This window comes from Hydractinia symbiolongicarpus, chromosome 6, assembly GCF_029227915.1.
Source record: "Hydractinia symbiolongicarpus strain clone_291-10 chromosome 6, HSymV2.1, whole genome shotgun sequence".
NCBI classification, from domain to species: Eukaryota; Metazoa; Cnidaria; class Hydrozoa; order Anthoathecata; family Hydractiniidae; genus Hydractinia; species Hydractinia symbiolongicarpus.
The window spans coordinates 20943875-20965888 of NC_079880.1; the positions used below are offsets into that span (position 1 = coordinate 20943875).

General features: G+C 35.9%; 5 protein-coding genes across 6 annotated transcripts in view; 2 read left to right on the forward strand and 3 right to left on the reverse strand.

The window, feature by feature from the left end:
* The first annotated feature begins 299 nt into the window (after positions 1-299).
* LOC130647495 (uncharacterized) lies at positions 300-10916 on the forward strand. Of its 2 annotated transcripts, none has more exons than XM_057453366.1 (6): positions 300-447; positions 809-1702; positions 2291-2446; positions 2837-3382; positions 3926-5082; positions 5325-10916. In XM_057453366.1, exons 1-6 carry the CDS (start codon positions 366-368, stop codon positions 10914-10916), a joined length of 8427 nt encoding a protein of 2808 aa, XP_057309349.1. In that variant the 5' UTR covers positions 300-365. The 2 variants fall into 2 exon arrangements, with proteins under 2 accessions (XP_057309349.1, XP_057309350.1); XM_057453367.1 differs by having other exon boundaries at positions 308-447; positions 812-1702.
* Positions 9955-18347, reverse strand: LOC130647498 (isovaleryl-CoA dehydrogenase, mitochondrial-like). Its single transcript, XM_057453371.1, has 2 exons — positions 17871-18347; positions 9955-13794 (listed from the first exon to the last, which is right to left on the reverse strand). Exons 1-2 carry the CDS (start codon positions 18092-18094, stop codon positions 12756-12758), a joined length of 1263 nt encoding a protein of 420 aa, XP_057309354.1. The 5' UTR covers positions 18095-18347; the 3' UTR covers positions 9955-12755.
* Positions 13802-17533, reverse strand: LOC130647499 (uncharacterized). Its single transcript, XM_057453372.1, has 2 exons — positions 15405-17533; positions 13802-15226 (listed from the first exon to the last, which is right to left on the reverse strand). Exons 1-2 carry the CDS (start codon positions 15506-15508, stop codon positions 14782-14784), a joined length of 549 nt encoding a protein of 182 aa, XP_057309355.1. The 5' UTR covers positions 15509-17533; the 3' UTR covers positions 13802-14781.
* Positions 18337-20400, forward strand: LOC130647497 (SET domain-containing protein 4-like). Its single transcript, XM_057453369.1, has 2 exons — positions 18337-19086; positions 19810-20400. Exons 1-2 carry the CDS (start codon positions 18376-18378, stop codon positions 20371-20373), a joined length of 1275 nt encoding a protein of 424 aa, XP_057309352.1. The 5' UTR covers positions 18337-18375; the 3' UTR covers positions 20374-20400.
* Positions 20401-21056: 656 nt separating this feature from the next.
* LOC130647496 (structural maintenance of chromosomes flexible hinge domain-containing protein 1-like) overlaps positions 21057-22014 on the reverse strand; it is a 39161-nt gene continuing 38203 nt past the window's right edge. Inside the window, exon 50 of the mRNA XM_057453368.1 lies at positions 21057-21666. Coding sequence (XP_057309351.1) covers positions 21379-21666 — 288 coding nt within the window. The 3' untranslated portion in view covers positions 21057-21378. The remainder of the gene's footprint in view (positions 21667-22014) is intronic.

Below are 22014 nucleotides of genomic sequence, written 5' to 3' on the forward strand. Positions count from 1 at the left end.
TTATATAAATCAAAACCAACCAAAGACACTTGTGTTATGTTGATACCTGCGAAATGAATTTGTTCTGTACACACAACCTGACACCAACTCTCCTTATATTTGAAAACAAAACTTGCTATCAAATTCTGTCTGTTACACAAATGATTCAAAGCAACTTGGTTATCAACCAGAAAAACATTACAAGTTGTTGCACACTTAAAATAGGTAAGAGGTCTGATAGAGAAGTTGTTTATTTTTAAATTTCACCCCTCGCTTGAATAAGCATCCACTGATTTTACCGAAAGTGAGTTTTTGCAACTTTTTTTATCATATGCCGCATGATGTGTTGGAAAGAGTTGTGGAACTCGAATAAAATGTAACTGACTATGGTTCCGGTTTTAGGAATAATTTCACTTGTTTTATTATTTGATACATGCAGTACGTACCACTGGATAAAATACACACAAGGTAAATCTATTGTAAATTAAAAATCAATGATGAATTGTATTGTGCGAAAAATACCATAAAAAAGAACCCGAAAATGATTTAGTCATGTCATATGTTATCTGCTTTGTGCTGACTAGTTCTTTATTTAACATGGACTTGGTTGCTACAAAGATGGGTTCGTTTCGTGCCTTCTTAATTCTAAAACGAGATCTTAAACTCACTGCTTGGAATTTTGTACTCTGTTGCCCTCCACAAATAAGCTAATCTTCTCTATATATTTTGAAATTTTCTTATCTTGGACAATTGTTACAGTCCCTTGCCTTTTTTTTTTGAAGAATTTGTAAGGAGGTTTTAAAATTTGTTTTGTTTCATTTTATTTCAGTAGATGCGTCCACGCATGGCGATGAAGGTATTTTGGACGCTTTACTGCGAATAAGACGAAACAAATATGAATCGGGACCTTTGTATGTTAACACGTGGCAAAATGAAGGAGACCCTGAAAGAGTTACGAGATCAACTTCAAGTCAGCATTCGTTTGTGCAGGATGTGCAAGACGATGGATATCATCATGGTTCTGCAAATGAAGTTGATATAAATAGATCTGTTAGATCAATAAAAACTAAGCAAGGCAAAGTTGTGAAATCTCATCATGCTTTTCCACAAATGACTAAACAGAAATTGTTTAGAGATAAACAAGGAAACGTTGTGATATCTCATCATGCTTTGCCACCAGTACATGGAATTCCACCAGTTAAAAAGGATAAAACAATGGTACCTACATCAAGTCAACAGCATTTATTTAAAGATAAGCAAGGCAATGTTGTTATATCCCATCATGCTTTGCCACCAGTTAAAAAGGATAAAACAATGGTACCTACATCAAGTCAACAGCATTTATTTAAAGATAAGCAAGGCAATGTTGTTATATCCCATCATGCTTTGCCACCAGTTAAAAAAGATAAAACAATGGTACCTACATCAAGTCAACAACATTTATTCAAAGATAAGCAAGGCAATGTTGTTATATCCCATCATGCCTTGCCACCAGTTAAAAAGGATAAAACGAAAAACGATAGTGTAGATCCATTTGGCGATAAAAGAAATTTAGTCCAATTTCGTGACAGTGCTGGTAAAGTGATAGCTACGTTACGCGACTCTCGTAATTTTAACGACGCTAACGTTACTCTGTCGAAAGATGATGACGCAAAAAGATATTCAGAAATGTTTCGTGGATTAAATGTCGCAAAGAAAATGAACTTGGGTGGAAAGCGAACAGGTTGGGATGATAAGTTAAATAACTATATATTGTTAAGTCGAAAATGAAACATGCGCGAAAATTAGTACAGATGTTGCGCGCAAAAAAACATATGCGCAAAAATTTATTTGCAATAATTTTCTACAAGAGAAAGTTTTATTTCGCTAATATTGCTTTTTCATTTGACATGGTCTTAATTAAAAATACTTTGCGCAAAAATTTTTACGCAGAAACTGTTGTGCGAGAATTTTTGCGCAAAAATTGTGGCGCGAAAATTATTTCGCGAAAATTGCACGGAAGGTCACAACCTCGTCCCCAGAGTCATGTGGCCCTTGAGCCGTTATTGCGGAGTGGCCAACAATTTTCGCCGCTATTAACTTCATCAACAAGGCAAAATGCCCTGGGAACGAGGTTGAAAAAGTTAATTTTTAAGAAAATGTAAGTAACAGTAAGCTTAAAAAATCGAGCCTGCAAAAAAATTAAACCTAAATAAATAAATAAGAAAGAAGCCTAGGTATAAAAAGATCCCTGGGCACGAATTTGGCTTGTATTGTATTCTTTATTTGTATTTTCAGACAATAAGCAAGTATTGCATATCCTTTTGTTTAGATGTCAAATCATCGCAAGCAACAAAGGAAAATGGAAAGATAATGGAAATCAAAGGTATCGAACCTAACGCAGTTGACAATCATCGTCAGATAAAAAATAAAAATGGTACCATAGCTGCGATAGAAAATAAAAATCATGCTGACATAGATGAGAAAAGTAAGGATCGTATTTACACACAATTTATCACACAAGTCAGTACGCTTCCTAAATAATATCCTAAATCCTAAATATTTTTTATATGTAAGCGAAAGAAAAATAAAATTACTGTCCACTCAACCTCGTCTCCAGGGCACTTTTTCACTTCAAGTGAAAAAGAATCCTGGGGACGAGCATGGTTTTCACTTTCAAATATTTCCAAGGTTTGGATTCAAATTCTCCTCTGCTAACTGTGATTATAACCGCTCATTGGACTTTCGTGTACGCGACTACAAATATAAAAATTGACAATCAATTTCGTAGCCTACTTTTCGTAGCTAAGTAAATCCATATTCCTTTTTGATGAAAACAGTATTTTTAAAATTTATCGCAATATCTGGTTTTTCGTAGCTGCTGAGTCAAAACACGAAGATCAAGGTAGTGGACTGGAACTAGTTGCAGATCACGTGCACACTGCTGTTGTGGAAGATAAACCAATCAGTCTTAACTTTGATCCAGACTCCGTCACTGAAGCAACTAAAGTACCAATTGACTGGAAGGAATTACTCCATGCTGATGATATAGCTGACAATGTCCATTTCAAAACCGAAAAATTGTCAACACACCCTAAATGTGACGACCAAGAAAAAGCGCCAGAACCAGGTCCAAATGCACACTCTCACGAAGAACAGAAAAAAGGTAATATACTACCTTTTAAAAAAGGAACAAATGAACACGACAACCACAAACCAGTGGAGTATTTGAAGAAGCATGTTATTGATAAAACGGATGTCCACACGGGCAATGGCCAAACAGCTGATATAAGCAAACGAGAAGTATCTGACTTAGCTGAGTTAATGGATGATGCAATTGAATTTTACGATGAATTAGATCAGCTTGATGAAATTGAAGAAGACACGAACGCTAAACCAGTTACATCGCCTCGAAGAGTTAAAGGTAAAAATTAATCAACACGCGTTTTACACGAAGTAAGACGCGTTTTGCACGAAGGAATACGCGACAACACACACGACTACGATAGAATGAACTATAAAGCGTTAACGTTACACATAAGAAAGCATACACATACACGAGTTAACGAGTGATTACGATTAGTGATTACGGGTATTACTTGCGACGGACAAGACACACTAATACGTACAGACTGACTTTACATATTAAATATACCGATACAGTATCGATACCTCAAGTACTCGATATCTTATTATTTGGAACAATTTAGTAGTCGATATCCTTTTGATAAAATGTTTTGACGATCTCCAAGAGTTGAGCCTCGAAAACCCACTGTATGTGCTGTAACAAAATTGTATATTTGAATTTTTTACAAATCTTTATTTGTTTTGAAGCAGTTTTATAACGCTACATACGTTAGTAGAAGTAATAAAATTCAAAATCTAGTTAGCTTAAACAAAAACAAAATATAAAGTTCTGATGTAGATATATATTTTTCTTACTTAAGAATAAATTTCTTGTTTCTAGCTCATAATTTAAACGAGAAAAGAAACAAAATTCCCGTTCCTGATGTTAAAAACAATTCTTCGTTTATGAGAAAAAAGAAGGAATCAATTCCTAAACACAAAAAAATTATTTCACTCAAAAAGAAAGATGAGATTAATGGCACGCCAAGTTCTTTTCTTCGACATCTACATTACAACGAAAACAACGAACTTCAAGGCAGCAAAAAGTCGTTAGGACCTTACGACGACGATGAATATCCTGCCGATACACAAACGTCGTACGATGATGACGTTTATGTGTCGGATGGTCGGAGTTTAGTTACAAAAGATTCTGAACCCATGTATGATGATACGTATGGAACAAGATCGGAGAGTTTAACAAAGAAAAACAGCACTGCGGAGGAGGAAGACATGGACTCGAAAGAAAATGATTTGTCATCCGACGAGAGTTACGACCAATCCGATTTGTTAAGTCAAGTCGAACATTCTGCTAAAAAAGACGTGAATGATCACCCGGACCTTTCGGATTATGTTATCCAAAATCCGAAAAAACCGGTGAACACAGATGAGAACTTTAAATTTGATACTGAGAATATGTATTTAACGGATAATCAGCCCACAAAAAAATCAGACACGGAGGAGATCCAAGAAATATCGGACACTTTAGAGGATCCAGACCCTCGAATTCATAACAAACATAAAGTCAAGTTAACATCTTTACTCCCAACGGCAGATTCACAGGCAACAAGTCAAAGCATATATCCGGCTGTCAAAGGAGACGCCATATTGATACCGAATAAATATGACAAAATACACGAAACGGCTGCCAAAATGGTGCAAACGCTTGAACAAATTACAGAACGACACAACAAAGCAAACACTACTTCCGAAAACAAAGTGGATAATTCTTCAAAACCTGCCCTTTCCAATGTACTAAGCACAACACAGCCGAAAGATGAAACAAATCTAAGCGGTAGTAAAAATATTACAACTCTACGTAATGAACCAACGGAACCGATCAAAGGTCCTCCAGATGTCGACGATCTTTTGGACGCAAAATACGCGGGAGATAAAAAGCTAAAGGAGTACGAAGAAGAAATAGCAAAACTTTCGCAGCAAAACCAAATCGAAAACCAGACAACAAACCTTAAAGAGAATGATTCAAAGCATTTGAAAGAGGTTTCTTTATCAAATATTTTGTTTATTTATTCTTTTCCGTTTTAATACCTGGCGATTTTAAAAGAGCTGACATTTTGTAGAAAGATTTGAATATTTGCAAGAGGGTCTGCCTCATGCAATCTCAGTAGGATCACTAAAACAGGTCAAAAACGGTCATGGCGAGTTTTAATTTCCAATTTATTTCAAAAGTTTGGTTAGTCTTTCAATGTATTTTTTATACTAAATTCTTTTTTTGCTTATAGGAGATGCTAAACAAAGGCTCACACAACTCAGTTCCAGAAGTAAAACTTCTTGACCAAAGTTCAAGCCCAATGCCTGATCATGATAATTTGTCTGCTAAACTGGAACAAAATTCAGTAAGTTCTTCTCCCAAACTGGCACAAAATCCACTCAGTTCGTCTTCTAAACTGGAACAAAATCCACTCAGTTCGTCTCCCAAACTAGAGCAAGATGTGCTATCTTCTAAAGCTGACAAAGATGCACAAAACATTTTTCCAAAACCTAACTTGGAAGTACAGAATCCTACAATACAACCAACCAGACCACATCGCATAAATATTAATCTACATATTAGACCAGCAGATGCTATGCTAAGTGATAACATTAACAAACAAGCAGAAGACGTTATCGTAGACCAAAATTTACGACAGCCTGGAAACTCTGAACAAATTGGAGTCCATTTAATAGGAAATAACGACGAAGTTGGTCCAAAAGCAATCAACAATGTACAGCCAGATAAACAAGTTGTAACGATAACACCAGATCTGTTAAAAGAAAGTTTAAAGAATGCGTTTCGAGATTTTGCAAAAGAAATTAAATCCGAAACACAAGCACAGCTAAAAGAGGATAAAAATGTTAAAATTACGAACCAGAAATCTGATAGTCCGGATCAAAAATCTGAAAGTACAGACCAAAAGTCTAACGCTACGGATCAGACAGGATTAAATTCCGGTCCAAAACTTTTTAGTGGAACTTCAGCTCCATATGAAGGGACGTGGCAGGGACTCAATCCTTCTCCATACCTGTCTAGTGGTAGCAACCTCTTACCCATGACTTTTTTGCCTGTAAACACAAATTCCTACAGTCCTACAATCAGTAACAAGGAAAGCCCCTCGTCAACGCCAGCGTATCTAGGAGAAATTCAAGCGCCTTCATACTCACCTTTGAATGAGGTTAATCCTACGCAATCCGGGATGCTGGATCGGAAAGAATACGTTAACAAACCATTGCCTACTAATGCCGTTGTAACAAAAGACGCGATAGTTAGTCAATATCAACAGCAAAACACAGGCAACTCGGACGTTGGGCAGGTAAATTTTGATTTTGGGCAGGCCACAGGATTTATGCAATCAGCGCCTTATGATGTATCATCTTCGTTTAACAATTTACAATCAAATTTGGTACCTTCAAGCTCAAGTTTGCAAGCAAGAGAAGCAAATGTTGGCTCAACTTCCGAGGAAAATTCCGAACGACGTCAAGGCGCAACAATGCCGTCAACGATGTCGTCATTTTCAAACAGTGGAGTTGATCCATGTAACCCAATGCCTCAATGTCAACAAAATATGATGCCTATTGGAAACCCTCAACCAGTCTTACAAACGTCTTCACCTTATCCGGCAAGTTCGTTTATTCTGCAAAATCCTCAACCAGTGGTTACAATGCCCCAACAGACTCAAGTGCTTTCTCCAACAGTACAACAAATGCAACCGGGCCCTATTGTGCAGCAACAACCAGCCCCTATCGTGCAACAACAGCCAACCCCTATTGTGCAACAACAACCAACCCAGATTGTGCAGCAACAACCAACCCAGATTGTGCAGCAACAACCAGCGCAGATTGTGCAGCAACAGCCAGCCGCTATTATGCAACAACAAGCAGCCCAGGTTTTGCCAGCCACACAAGCTCCAATACAGTTACCAATGCAACCTGTGCAGAATAACTGTTTTGGTGAGTCATGTCAGTCAAATAGCTTTCCCCAAAACTGTCCAAATCCTCCATGTTTTGCCAATGCATGTCCGAACCCACCATGTTTTTCTGATGGAGGAAACAACGAATTTAAAGTAAGCGATGTTAGAGTTAGCATGGAATGTTTATGTCCAGATGGTAGTAATACGTGCCCATGTGGACAAAACTTGCAAAATTCTTGTTCTAGCCCACCCTGCCCATCCCAATCTTGCCCAAATCCACCTTGTGCACCTCAATCCTGCCCAAACCCGCCTTGCTTTCCGAATTCTCCTCAGCAAGAAACTTATACTGGTTCTTGCACGCAACCGCCCTGTCACTGCAAGAAGCCACCATGTATAATCAAGGCAAAAACTGAGCCTGTTACTATAGTAAAACAAGCTGCCGCTCCTCCTCCACAAACCGTCATCATTAAGAAGCCTCGTAAAAAGATAATTGTAAAACAAGAGGAATCACCACCGGAAATAATTTATGCTGCCCCTCCTAGAAGAAAGAAAAAAATTGTGTACGTCAGACCACCGCCACCTCCGCCAGAGGAGACAATCGTAATGGAGGCACCGCCACCCGTTGTTGAAAAGAAAGTAGTATACGCAGCACCTGCAAGACAAAGGGTTAAAGTTGTTGCAGAAGAGCCAGTGGAAAGAATCAGGCCAGAAGTTTTTGTTGAAAGACCAATGAAAATTCAACGTACAGCTCCAGTTATTGAGCGTATGCCACCCGTGATTCAACGATCACCTACTATAATCGAACAACCAACAATTGTCCAGACACCAGAAGTTGTTGCTGCCCCTCCTCCACCGACACTAGTTGCCGCCCCTCCTCCACCGACTCTAGTTGCCGCCCCTCCTCCACCGGCTCTAGTTGCCGCCCCTCCTCCACCAGCTCTAGTTGCCGCCCCTCCTCCACCGGCTCTAGTTGCCGCCCCTCCTCCACCAGCTCTAGTTGCCGCACCTCCACCAACCCTAGTTGCTGCTCCGCCAGTCGTGGCTTCACCTCCTACAGTAATAGCTCAAGCCCCTGAAATTGTTGCTGGGCGTACAACCTCAATAGCTCAACCACCAGCGATTTCTCCTTCTGTTGTAGCACCACCTCCTGCAGTAATTGGTTCATCTCCCTCCTTAATTTCATCACAAAATGTTATTCAAGAAAAGCCTACGCTTATCGATCAAGTCCAAAAAAACAAAATCTTGAAAACAGTTTCTAATCCTGTTCCGGTTGTCTCAGGGGTGGTACCTGGAGGGATCACGCAAACCGTGGCTTCAGTATTTCCCAATCAAAATGATTGCAATGACCGGATCAACGTTCGTAGCACACAATGTATTGAACGTGGTTTTGATTTTACAACAGAAGCAAACAAAATTAAATCAATGAACTTTGCTAAAAGCTCAGATAATATTGAAAGATTGGTAAAGGGTATTTCCCGACGTGCCCATCAGACTGGAGGAGTTGTTAACTCGGATTTAGAGGAAAAAATATCAGATTATGTTGCCGAAGCAATTGTTGATGCAAAAAGATCCAGAGACAAGAAAAGGTTATCTGTGAACCAAAGAAAAAACGTTCTTCAGAAAAAGCATTTGGACGAAGCTCGCGGCTCCTTACGACACAAGATAACTCCTACTCCATTTATTAGTCAACAATTTATGAAGAATATAGGCTTCATGAAAAAGCAAATTGCAAAACAAAAGTCTTTAAAACATTTAAAAGGAACTGAAAATACGCTTAAAAAATCGGAAAATAAAATTGAAACGAAGTTACCTCACGAGAAGCAGTTTAAGAAAAAAATTCCTACAGTAGCTGATCTGTTACAACTTCAAAGTTTTTTTCCAGACATGCATAAACCTGCGAAGGAGAGTGAAAAGCGTGTTTCTTCCTCCCCTGCAGCGATGGATACACCCTTTAAAAGAAAAATATTGATATCTTTACGTAAACACGCGAATTTAAATGCTGTAAAACAATTTCGTAAAAACAAGAGCCCGCATATTGAGAAAGTCACACATCCAAGCATAATAAAAACTAAAGTTTCGACATTGTTACCAACAATATCGTCAAAGCAGCTTTCATCGAAAGAGTTATGGCAAAGTTACTACAACCATTTACAACCACAACCCGCGAAATTGTTGACGTTTCAATCTGTTCTAAAACCAAGCTTGAAACCGCGTCTAAAGAAATTGACCACCAACAGAGAATATAACAAAACGGTAACAGGGAGACCCAAAATTGTAAAGTTGGCGGGAAAGTTAACAGAAAAAGAAAACGATGCTATAGCGCAGCACAAAATAAAACTTTTTGAAGATGCTTTATCGTCTCTACGAAATGAGTTGAATATAAATGGCGAAAAAATGTTTAAAAGAGTTCCTCTAAAAGAAGAAGTATCATCTGCGGAGAATTTCCCAATAAAACAATCTTCAAGAATTGAGAATACAAGACATAAACATCGACCAGCACCGAGTATGTTTGATTTCATAAACAAAACAAATGAATCCGACGATGGAGAGCAAGACGATCTTCAATTTTCTCGTTTAAATGACAGTAGAATTACAATACAACAGGCTCAACTTCCACAACATGAAACAGTGAAGCTATCTTCTCCACAAAAAGAACAAGAAAACGAATTGAAGCGCGTGTTAGAGCATTTTAAGACAAGCTCCAGCAATGGGGCTCATCATAAGACTATATCTTTGAAACCTGAAGGCGGATTGGAAGACGATTGGAAACATGCTAATGACACTTTCAAGTCCTTTAATCGTTTTAAAGCAACAAAAGAAAATAATAATTATGAAAATAAAGTAAATTTAATCCAATCAAATAACTTGAATTTAAACAAAATCACAAGACAACCGAATGATCAACTAGATATGTTAAAAGACAAAACACAAAATTTCACTGCAAGAAACATTTTGTCAGAAGTCAAAAATATTGGCAAGCCAAAATTTGAAAAATCTTCGGAAGCTTGGAAACATGCCAGCCACTACGGCAAATCATCGATTGAACGAGCCGAAGAAGAATTAAGAAAATCTGAAGAAAGATATAAAAGTATAAACGATGCCATTGCAGCGCTGAAACAAAATGCCTATCTTAGTATTGTAGACCAACCCGAAATAGACGATCATCAAGCACATGAAATAAAAACCAGCAAATTTCATAGTGGTCACTTAACAAGTAAACTTAGTAGCAATGCTATGCGCATGTTACACGGAGCTGAAAGCAACGCAGATGAAGAACCAGATCAGGATTCTACAAAAAACATAGCTACGGCCAACATGTTCTTAAATACTGCAGATATGAAAAATAATGGGAAAAATAATGGGTTATTAACGGAGAAATCTGGCATTCGTTGGAAAGAATCGTCAGAAAATATTCACCAAACAGTGGTTAAACCTACTAAATTTATGGAAGCAGAATTCGATGTTAATCCAAATAGCAGAGTGGCCTCACCCACCATGAAAGAACTTAAACGAATGCAAATTGCCTTCGAGAAAAATCATGTATCTAATAAGCAAATAAAAAAAACTATGGAGCGAATGGAAAACAAAATAAACAATGTAATAACCAAGTTGTCCATCATACCCAAAAGACCAGATAGTAAAATAAGTGACGAATTGCAAAAACAAATAACAATCGATATAACAGGTGCTAAAGCAGTGGAACATCATACTAAAAAATCTTTAGAACACAAACATAAAAACACTACAACAGTGCAAAAAAAATCTAGTGTTCGTCATTTTCATAAAGCAAAATGGAAGAACCGAAAAAATAAAATAATGAAGCGTAAACGAGGCGCTAATTATCGAAAGAAGAAGAAGAAGAAGAGGCAAAAGAAAAATAAGAAAAATAAGAAAGCAAAACATCATTCACATCAGAAAAAACATTAATTTTATCACAAACATTTTTATAGCTTTTCACATTTATAATACTTTATATAACTTTAATTCCAGACCTTAAATAAACACTCACTTTATTATTATATAATATCCTGGGAACGAAGTTTTACGTAATTTTAATTTCAATTTTATCTTTTATTGTTTTCTTTGTCCCATTCCCTTTTGTGTCGTTTGGATACATAGATAGACTAGAAAAAGATTGACTCACTTTCGTCCTCAAACAGCTCTGGGCACAAGAATGAACTTGACATATGAACTATCATGTTTAAGTCCGTCCTAGTCCCCAGGGTCTCTTGGCCCAAAATTAGTTGCGCTATCCAATTAATCAAAAAGGCAAAATGGCCTGGAAACGAGTTTGCTTTAAGTCGTGACATGGAAATATATGTTATTTTTTTGTATTTTAATGTCAATTTATTTTTGTCCGTGTTAAATATTTTGTATGTATGTTACATAGATAGACACGGGATTAAAATTAGAATATTAAAAACGTCGTGAGCTCTTTAACCCGAATTCTAAAACTACAATTTTTTGGGTGTAACTAGGCTACTATTTAATACAAATTAGTATTCACTTTTTAAAAACGTGATAAAAATAACAATGCGATAAATTTACCATGAAACATTTACTTGATGGCTGGAGGAACTGTCAAATTCAAAAGGTAAAAACGCCTTAAGAACGAAGTAAGCCCCTGGTGCTAAAATTTTGCGATTTTAGATCGATACTAAATAGATTAGGATTTATTTCTGTCTGTTGTTTAAATAGCTGCTTTATAAAAATACAAGGTCTTGCCCCCAACTTAATTGCTTAAAAGAGAAGGATTATAAGTTCCCCAAATCATGTTCCGTCCTTCACCTACTCTAGGGGAGTAGGTAAGAAACTATCGCAAACTTAAACTCTTCTCTTAAATTTTCTAAATTTCGAGGTTATCAAGCACTCGGGTTAGTTGAATTTTCACTTAAAAAAGTTTCAGTATCCTTTAAAGATTCGCGTTAGGTAGCTGTTACTACACATAAATATGAAAAAGTATAATTTATTATCAAATGTTATCAAATAAAAATTATCAATATCGTCCACAGTTCTCTTTGACTAAACTTTCGAGGTTTATCTCAAAGAGTCCTGGGAATGAGAATGACATATTATGATTTTTCCCCCGAGACATCCGGCTTTTTTCAGAAATCTCAGATTTGATCTGGGAAATCTCCTATCTAAGACTGTTTTATGGGAAATCTTTTTTAATTACTACTTGTTATCGCGACAAAAATTCAACAAAATTCGTCGGGCACCATTCGCAGCTACCGAACGGCGAGTATTATAATATAAATATCCGCAAAAATTAATTTTTGCAAAATTCCCTTTTATAACCAACGCAAAACTTTTTTCCAATCACGAATCTAGGGAGCCGGTTAAAGACAAAAAGCCCTAAGAGGTTGATTTTTTACTTGAAAAGGCCAACCTCGTGTGTTGCTTGATCAATTAGGTTAGTGTGCCCATCTACATCAAAATTCATCGCATAAAATTTAAAAGATGTATATCGACAGATGTTTATTTTTGTTTTAGTTCTTAAGTTATTCTTATTTTTTGTTCAGCTCTTTTTTATTCAAAAATTTCAATCTCTGCTAATTAGATAAACAAATAATTTCCAAATCACTAAAAAATTTCCGCATCAAAGAAAAATTTCCGCATCAAAGAAAAAATTTCCGCATTAGAGAAAAACTACTCAATATATCAAGTTTAAAATAAAACAAAATTTCTCCAAAAAATTGAAATTTAGATTTTGTCATGCTTAAAAATGTTACATCGATATTTAAAAAATATGCGAAACAAAAAAATCTAAGCTTGATATTCCTCATTCAATCTACGTCCAATCAACCACCGTCTTATTTCGCTCGTTCCCGCACCAATCTCGTACAACTTCGCATCACGTAAAAATCTACCTAAAGGGTAATCGTTGATATAACCATTACCACCCAAACACTGAATGCCTTGCAAGGCAACCTGCGTGGCTTTTTCTGCAGTATATAAGATACATCCTGCACAGTCTTTGCTACTGAAATGTCCATTGTCAACTGCTTTGGCGACTGTGTATACGTAACTACGGGAAGCGGATAAATCAACATACATATCCGCAATCTTTCCTTGCATTAACTGAAAGTGACCTACAGGCTTATTAAACTGCCTTCGCATATGTACGTAAGGAAAAGCATGATCGATTGTCGCTTGCATTAATCCAAGTGGACCACCTGCTAAAACTAAACGTTCCAAATCTAGACCACTAAACAAAACATAGATCCCTTTGTTTACTTCTCCCATTATATTTTCAACAGGAACCTTACAGTTATCGAATACTAGTTCACACGTGTTTGATCCTCTCATGCCAAGTTTATCAAGTTTCGGCATGGTGGAGAAGCCTTCCATACCGCGTTCAACTAGAAACGTCGTCACTCCATGTTCGGGCTTCGCGTCTCGGTCTGTTTTTGCATAAACAACTAACACGTCGGCATCCGGTCCATTAGTGATCCAGAATTTATGACCGTTCAATACATAATGGTCACCATCTTTATCAGCGCGAATTTTCATGGAGACGACATCAGAACCTGACTCAGCATCGCTCATGGCTAACGAACCAAAATGTTCACCACTTATTAGTTTTGGCAAATATTTCTGTTTTTGTTTTTCGTTACCGTTTCTAGCAATCTGGTTAATGCAAAGATTGGAATGAGCACCATAACTTAAAGCAATACCACCAGCCGCTCTACTGATTTCTTCCATAGCAATAACATGCTCAAAGTACCCCAAGCCCAATCCACCATCTTTCTCAGGAACAGTTATTCCGTGCAGTCCCATATGCCCAACTTTCTTCCAAAACTCCCTAAAAAGAATTAACAAGTTAATTATAACCTACTAATCTAATATTTCAATATATTTTACCCTATTCAGTGCTGTAACCACAATTTTAATATTGGGGGGGGACTATATAGAAAACTAACATACAGAAGACGTCCGTTAATTCGAACACGGATTATCGGAATTTTAATAAACGTTTAAAGGTTTTATGCCAATATAACTTTATTATTACAACTTTGTATAAAAATCTTTTAACGTTGTTTGCTTGGCGATGGGCAAGGCCTCCAAATTCCTTGTAAACTTCATTTTATTGGAAATGCTAATTTAATTGATAAATTGAACTTTATTAAACCAAACTCAAGGGACTTGGCAATTTGTTCGAAATAACGGAAAATTCAAATTAAGCAGCATTCGAATTAACGGACGTCTACTGTATATGAATTTAGCTTTATATAGTGGCTACCCGAAGCGCCCGAGTAGTAAATTTTTAAATTTTACATCTCTAGATTGGCGGAAAGTCCCCTTTCAGAAGTCAACAATCTCATGGTTCAATGTTAAAAATCGCGATGAATATTTCGATATTTTAGTAATTTGGAAAAGCTAGAAAAATTGTTTCATTGGCATCAAAATTTAGATAAAAATTTCCATCACAAACCAAAAGATAGAAATACATACATATTTACATTACACTACTGCAAAATGAAAAAATAATAAGAACTCTAGAAATTTTAAGGGTGCCGGCACTTTTTAGAAAATTTACATCGCATCTGGACTTTTTAAATGTGCTGCCAGCCCCCTTAAAACATTCAGTGATTTTTATAATGATGATCTATGGGAAGGATCCGAATATTCCTGAACGACTTTGTCTCCTTTTAAGAAATTTGTTTGCTACTTCATATTATCAGTGTATGATTTGTGAATATGTAATACCATCAGATTAATTATCTGTGTATCAGTGGTTGAAGCTCAAAGATAAGATTTTATGCGGTTCAAAGCTGAAACACATCGTTCGCTAGAAGCATTTGTAGCGGGCAAATCTAACATCAGTTTTCCCACTTTTATAACTTAGTAGCGTAAGTTCCTTGAAAATCCAACCATTGCCTGATGATGCAACGATACATTTTGTTTTGAACTCTTCATTTAATGCAGCTGACTCTCGTTTAGCTCCGGAAAAAACAATATATGGTTTCAATTTAATACCGTCTCCTTTGGCAGCTAGGCAGACAGTAACGCAAACCTTTTCATGACCAGTTGTTTTGAGCATAACATCTTTTTGACCAGTTTTGTTGACTGTAGTACTGCTTACCATATCTGCCCAAACTGGTGTTTCATCCATGGGTATGATATTGGAAGGGTTAAATTCACCTTTCATATTCAATCGACGGATATGGATGACGAACGCTACCAACTTATTGATAAGTTGCACTGGGTCTTTTTGGGCCATTGTTGTTCGCCGTCTGTAAAAGAAGGTATGTAAAAGTTGATACAAAAAAAACCCAGCTTAAAATCTTTGGGGTAAGGGATTTGATATAAACAGTATAACGTGAAAAATCCTGTATTTTTACATGAGTACAAAGGTATTAGTAAGCAGCAAACTCGTTCTAAATTAAGGTTTTGGTTCAAAGTAGAGCTCACCTGCACGAGAGATGATTCCTTTTCATAAATTTCTGAAACCTTCCACGACTTGCAATAAATGAATCTTTCAATTCATTATCTTCTCCACATGTCCCGTCAAACATAGACTTTGAGTTTACGAGGAACACGAAGCATATTACCACGCTGTTCTAGTATCCATTTTAGAATATCATCCTCCTGTTGTTGGTCAGTTAACTTTCTACCACCACCCACGATCCTCCGACGTTTGTCTTTCATAACTACAATTTTTCCTTGTTTTGACGCCATTCTCGTACTCTTTTTACCTCAATCTTGAATTTCAATGCAGCACTTGTTTGAATTTATTTCTGCAAACGTTATAACTTGTTTTTTAAATTCCATAGAATATGTATTACGCTTCTGTCCCTTGTGGGATGTTTCTTGTGAAGCCATCTTTGAGAAAGAAAGTTTCGAATGTTTAACGGGTTTAATGTTTCCAACATTCGAACATGTTTTAGATTCGAATGTTTTGAAAATAAATCATTGAACTTTTTATTTACCAGTAAACGTGAAGACTTTGATTTTAACATGGCTAGAGTAGAGTCTTTTGGTAAATACCAGCTTCTTCACAGGGTAAAATACAGAAGTTTAATACAAAGGCTTCATGTTTACAAAGCCAACTCCCGTTTTAAATGAAAAACTGATTGCTAAACCGGAAAGTAGAGATGAAGCCTTGGAAAATGATAAGTTTGCAATTGGAATTTTTTAAAAAAGGATGTGGAAACAGAACTGGATTGGCATGCCCCAATAGAATTATCAAGTGTCCTTCATCATTTTATGAACGCTGACCCAAACAACTTTATAAATGTGACAGTGATGAGTAAACATAAGCGCAAAATTGGTTCGTTCCTGGTAAATTTGATTGTTTCACCAAATCAAAACGGATTTTATACAACGAAGGATACTTAACCTTGGAACTTATTCACCAAAAAAGTCTTTATACCGGAAGCTTCCTGTAATTTCTTAAAAAAAAATTCTCATCATTAATTGGTTTCTCTTCCTTCTCTTGTACCATCTATAAGCTATTAAATAACAGGGGTTGACCCGTTTGCCAGTAGGGATTTATTAAGGGGTTTATTAAAATTGCTTCTATTAAACGCCCCTCTCGAGGGGGGCATTTAATAGAGGGGGTGTTTAAAAGAGGGGGCGTTTATAAAATATTTCGGATTTTAAGGGGGGCGTTTATTAGAGGGAGGCGTTTAAAAGATGGGAGCGTTTATTTGGAGATTTCAGTATATTTCACTAACTTAAAGATGCTATACAAACTGCAAACAAAGTATTTCAAAACTTTGAAGCAAAAATTTATTTATTAAACTTTGTTTATTATAAATATAATCCATACGCAAAGTTATATATTAATAATGCAATACATTGTTCTCAGTGTGACTGTTAATTATATAAATAAAGCTATGAGATTGATTTTATTCTTAAAGTGCTCTATCATGTTTGTTTACAGTACATGCTACCATTTTTAATTTTTTTAACACTCAGCTCAGATCGTGTGGCTATGTCTATTATTTTTTTGAGGTATCCTCGCAGATGACATCAGCATGTTGAGACCTTCATTGGTATATATATTTATATCATCATAAATTATCTTTAAAATATTTTAACCTTTGCTATTGAAAACATGGTCCATAATTCAAATTACTCCTTACTTCTCTAAAATCCATGATGGTTACCACAATTAGAAAATGTTCTATTAAAAATTAGCATGGGGCATATATATATCAGTAAAAAGATGCTACAGCTAGAAAAGTTTTATTGCCTGTCAATTTTTCATTTTCCTTCCACATGTGCGCGAAAAAAAGGAAAAGCGATTATTCCATCAAAACGGTAAAATTGTAACTTGTCTATTCCTTCACAATTTTCAAATTTCAATGAGTCATAAAAATGGTTAGCTTCTGGATCACACCCTGCATCTCTTGTAATAATACGAAGAGTGTAATGAAGCCATCACAGTCCAGTTCTAACTTTGAGGCTAAATAACTTAGAAACAAGGCAGTGACGTGTGAGTAACTAGGGACCATTGATGATGTCATCAACAAACCCTTATAAACCACAATATTATCTAACCGTTGGTCAAGAATACACGATCCTATACATTTTCTTGATCAGCGTTTCAAGATCTATACAATCAAGGCATCGAGTATACAAATTTGCAAAGAAATTTGTACTTTGCTGACATCAGCAAATTTTTAAGCCTTTGTATCTTCTTAACCGTTCATCAGAAGCGCATGATCCTATACATTTCAAGCTCCAGCTACCACATAAAGGCAACTGGTAAACAAATTTCTGAATTTTTTTTTTGTATATATATTAATAGGTCATTGCAGACGTCATCAAAATTTGAGTTATGGTTCTCTTTTCCATTGGATTCCTGCCCAAATGGACTTTTCCATGGGTCTTATTGACTAGTATATAATAATTCAAGAAAAAAATAGTTACCTTAAATCGTCCCAACCATTATCTTTATCAATCTTGTCTGCATGTGGAGCAAGTTCCTTTTGACAAAAGTCAAAGACTGTTTGCCGAAAATTTTGCTGGTCTTCTGTAAGTCCATACAATTTATCATTAATCCCTGCTGCTAAACATTTAGAAGTTGTTGAAAGTAGTCTATTTTGTTTGCATACACTTACTAACTTTTTCTCACAGTGTCGAACAAGAAACATGGTGGCTTGGTGAACAGTGAACGGATTGAGAGTGAAAACAATGCTGTTAGCTATATAGCAGCACACAGTTACCTCTGTTTTTACACTTTTAGGGTGCACAAAACAAACTTTTAGCACCAGCTAACAATAACAAATTTGCTTCGCACCTGCCCCGCGCCTGTATCGTACCAACAGACCCGCAGCAGATCGTACCAGCAGACCCGCAACAGACCCTGCTTTCCCGAAATCCGATGTAATGGGTCCGATTTTTTCGTGACATCTTAACGTGAGTCGATAAAGTAATGAAAGATAACATGGGAAGAACTGCGAGAAAGCGTCGAAGAAAAGGCCAAAGAAGTTTAACCTGCCATAAAAATACATACGAAACATCTCTATTCAAATGGGCACTTGAGAATGGATTGATGTTACGTGGAGTTACGTGGAGTAGCTTTGAGAATACTGGCAGAGGTTTGAAAGCTACAAAATATTTTTATGAAAATGACACGATTATTTCGATTCCCCGCACTTTGCTGTTAACTTTTGACGATGTCTGGTCTACTAAAATAAAACATGCAATGACTGTATTATCCAGTAAACATGAAAGACTGACAGCAAAGTCGGCTTTTTCTTTGTTTTTAGTCCTTGAAAAATATAAAGGACATGCCTCCAAGTATTGGTCATATATGAACTCTCTTCCTTCTTTTTATACAACACCATCCTATATACCAACTCGCGAAGCTGCTAAGATGCCAGAATTTGTTCGTGATAATATAAAGGAACATAAGAAATCGATTCTACACCAATTTAATAACATACAGACAGTGTTGTTTATGATTACTCAAAAATTAAAAATAACGAAAGAAGATGTTTGTTGGGCATGGAATACAATTAATACTCGATCAATTTATTTTCATCCAAGAAATCTAAGATGTTCAACACACATCAATGCTTCAGAGATTGATTTCGCTCTTGCACCAGTACTGGATTTGTTGAATCACGACTCTTTAGCAAAAGTAAGTATACATGCAGTATGTCATATAAAACACACACACTACTGTATATATATAGTATACACCTAATGGTATTAAAAACATGGGTTGGTAGGTCTAAAAAAATCCAAACAAATGAAAGAATGGAGGGGGTAATTGGGTAAGAAAGTGTAGAAACTTGATAGTTCATGGGGCAAAGCCAAGAGACAGACCAAGAAAGACTTGGCAGGAGGTTATAAGGACAGACTTGACACAGAGGAAGTTGAGTTTAGATCTAACACAGTCTAGATCAGATTGGAAGAGGGTCATTAATATACCGCGTCCAACCCATGCTAGCATGGAAAACTGAGAATGATGATGAATGATGAAATGGATATAAATAAAAATTAATCCAACTAGAAAATCATTTTTGCAAGGACTTAAGAAAAATATTTCTGTAACAAATGTTATTTTAAATGAGACTGAAAAAGGTAGCATTTGATTTGTTATTAACATTTGATTTGTTATTACTGAAAGTACTAAAAAGAGTGAATGATTGTTGCTTACTTTTTTGTTTCAATTCGGCTGAAGCATGTTTTTAAGAGAAAATATGATTCCATTTTTTGGATACTAAATTGAATAAAACTTTTTTCATATAATAAGAATGTATACACAGGGTGATGGTAAACTAAGTTAGCCAATGTAGTAAAGAATTGATGTTTATTCTTCTCTGAATTTTAACCAGTCATATTTTTATTGTTGATTTAGATTGATGCTACTTTTAATGTAAAAAAGGAATCTTATGAAATAAAAACATTCGATACATACAAGCCAAATGATCAAATATTCATAAATTATGGTCCTCATAGCAATAGAACACTTTTTTCAGAATATGGATTTTTTATACCAAATAATTCACACACTTTTATACCAATTGCACTCGAGAAAGTGACTCAGTATTTTGGTGCTGGTACTGGTATTGAAACATATAGGACTTCTTCTATACTTAAAAAAATCGGAGTGAACACAAATAAACTTGGTATAACTAAAACTGGGTTTGATTGGAGTTTTATCATGACAGCTCATGTATTGCAATGCGACATCAACACTGAAGTAGACTATCTTAGCCCTTGTACGAAACATTGTCCTGTGACTCCAGCCTGTGTAAGTCTGTTAAAAGACATGATATGTGACCACGGTGTTAAAATTTCAGAAATGGTTTCTTGTACTTCAAGCGCTGCCAGTGTGGTAAGAGGTTTGATAAAGTCAGAGATAACATTGATGGATATAATTGTAAAAAATATACAAGATGGAAAATGTTTATTAGAGTAAGATTTGTATATAGTATAAATTTTTATACATGACAGTTGATTTATATTAAAATACTTTTAGTGTAGAAACTTTCAGAAATGCCAAAATTCGCGAAATTTTTGCATTTCATAAAATATACTTCCGCGAATGAGCCATATTAAATGATTCTGAGAACATAAACTTACGAATCAATGCTTTTGAAAAATTTCGCGCGGATCGAACGTCAAAACGTATTTATTCGTAAAGTATAAAATTGAAACTTAAATAGACAATACTTGGGCGGATTTTTATTTTGCAAACATTACCTTTCGCAAATTGAAGATATGCTTTTTTCCGCGCCCATAAACAACCAAGTAATTTGGCAAAAAAGAAAAGCGCTCCGAAAAAAAACGTGATAACACGTTTTGCGAAATGCGACGCCCCAGAAAGATGTGTGCTGCCGTCACATCGGTTTGGTTGAAGCTGGTGCAGACCCGGCTGTATGTGGGACAGCGCTGGATTACCATTGGTGTAACATTTGTCGTGTTGCGTTCGTGGATGAACCTACAAATGGTGTCAGTGATTGGTTACGTTTGACAGTCCACCTGTATGTGATACAGGTTACCCTTGTAGCACGAAATTTCCATTCTATTTCGATGACGTTAAGACTTCCAAATCTTACAAGAAGTTAAATTACAAGACACAAAGACCATATAAAACAAACATTTTGTAAAAGATGATTTTTGTCCTTGATAATGTACCTACATATGATAAATAAAATGTGGAACTATGTACAAAAATTAAAAATCTTGCGATCGTCTAAGGAGTTTTTCTTTGGCAAGCACGATGATAAAAAAAATTTTGATTCAGCATTTGTTTACTAATCAATATATATAAAAAAATTTAAAATGATAAAATGTTATTTCGAACCTAAAACTGTCTTTACGTATGAAGATTTTAAGTTGTTAATAATATATACAAAATGTACAAAATTTAAAGGAACTCTTAAAACCACACTCCTACTTTCCCCGCTGGTAAAACTTCAACTTATTTGCTTCGTCGTGTTCTGGGGGTAGATTTGGGCGACTGTTTGATTTTTTTCGACGGGCTTATAGTGGGCGTAGATACGCCTGTAGGCCTTTTAGAGGCGCGCCGCGTATCAGGTGACTCCAACTTTGACGACACCCCACTCTTCGTCGTCAGAATGCCGTCGGATTCAAATCTTGACGGCGTCATACCAAGGCGTCGTTCAATTTCTTTGAGTTGCTTTTCAGATTCATCACATTCTACACGCTTGGATTGCATTTCTTGAGATTCTCCATCTCTGATTTGGTACTAAAATTTTAATATAACTTTCTAAAAACACGAGTTCATTTTCAAACATCATCTACTCAAGTGAGAACACAAAGCTTTATATACAATATTTAAAGTTTCTCATTCCAAGGAATTTGAAAAATGTCAGTGACGTCATCAAAAACACGACAAGAATCGAGATAAATTTTCCGCAAATTAATGAAATAATTCGGTTAAAATTAAGTTACAAGAAAAAAAGTATTTCCAAATACTATCCGTGTAATTATTGGCGAAATTAGAAGACTTAAAAAAGAAGGAACAGATTCGCCATCGAAATCATACAAACATTGATTCAAAATACATTTTACCACATTCAATAGAAGTTAATAA

What these genes read in the sequence shown, in the direction of transcription:
- LOC130647495 (XM_057453366.1), top strand. Translation starts at nt 366, where the DNA reads ATGGTTCCGGTTTTAGGAATAATTTCACTTGTTTTATTATTTGATACA. An exon ending in ATCGCCTCGAAGAGTTAAAG is followed by an intron (nt 3,383 to 3,925) that starts GTAAAAATTAAT and finishes TCTTGTTTCTAG; the next exon opens with CTCATAATTTAAACGAGAAA. An exon ending in ATTCAAAGCATTTGAAAGAG is followed by an intron (nt 5,083 to 5,324) that starts GTTTCTTTATCA and finishes TTTTGCTTATAG; the next exon opens with GAGATGCTAAACAAAGGCTC.
- LOC130647499 (XM_057453372.1), bottom strand. Translation starts at nt 15,508, where the DNA reads ATGTTTGACGGGACATGTGGAGAAGATAATGAATTGAAAGATTCATTT. An exon ending in AGGAATCATCTCTCGTGCAG is followed by an intron (nt 15,227 to 15,404) that starts GTGAGCTCTACT and finishes CTTCTTTTACAG; the next exon opens with ACGGCGAACAACAATGGCCC.
- LOC130647498 (XM_057453371.1), bottom strand. Translation starts at nt 18,094, where the DNA reads ATGTTTCTTGTTCGACACTGTGAGAAAAAGTTAGTAAGTGTATGCAAA. An exon ending in AATGGTTGGGACGATTTAAG is followed by an intron (nt 13,795 to 17,870) that starts GTAACTATTTTT and finishes AATTCTTTTTAG; the next exon opens with GGAGTTTTGGAAGAAAGTTG.
- LOC130647497 (XM_057453369.1), top strand. Translation starts at nt 18,376, where the DNA reads ATGAAAGATAACATGGGAAGAACTGCGAGAAAGCGTCGAAGAAAAGGC. An exon ending in ATCACGACTCTTTAGCAAAA is followed by an intron (nt 19,087 to 19,809) that starts GTAAGTATACAT and finishes TTGTTGATTTAG; the next exon opens with ATTGATGCTACTTTTAATGT.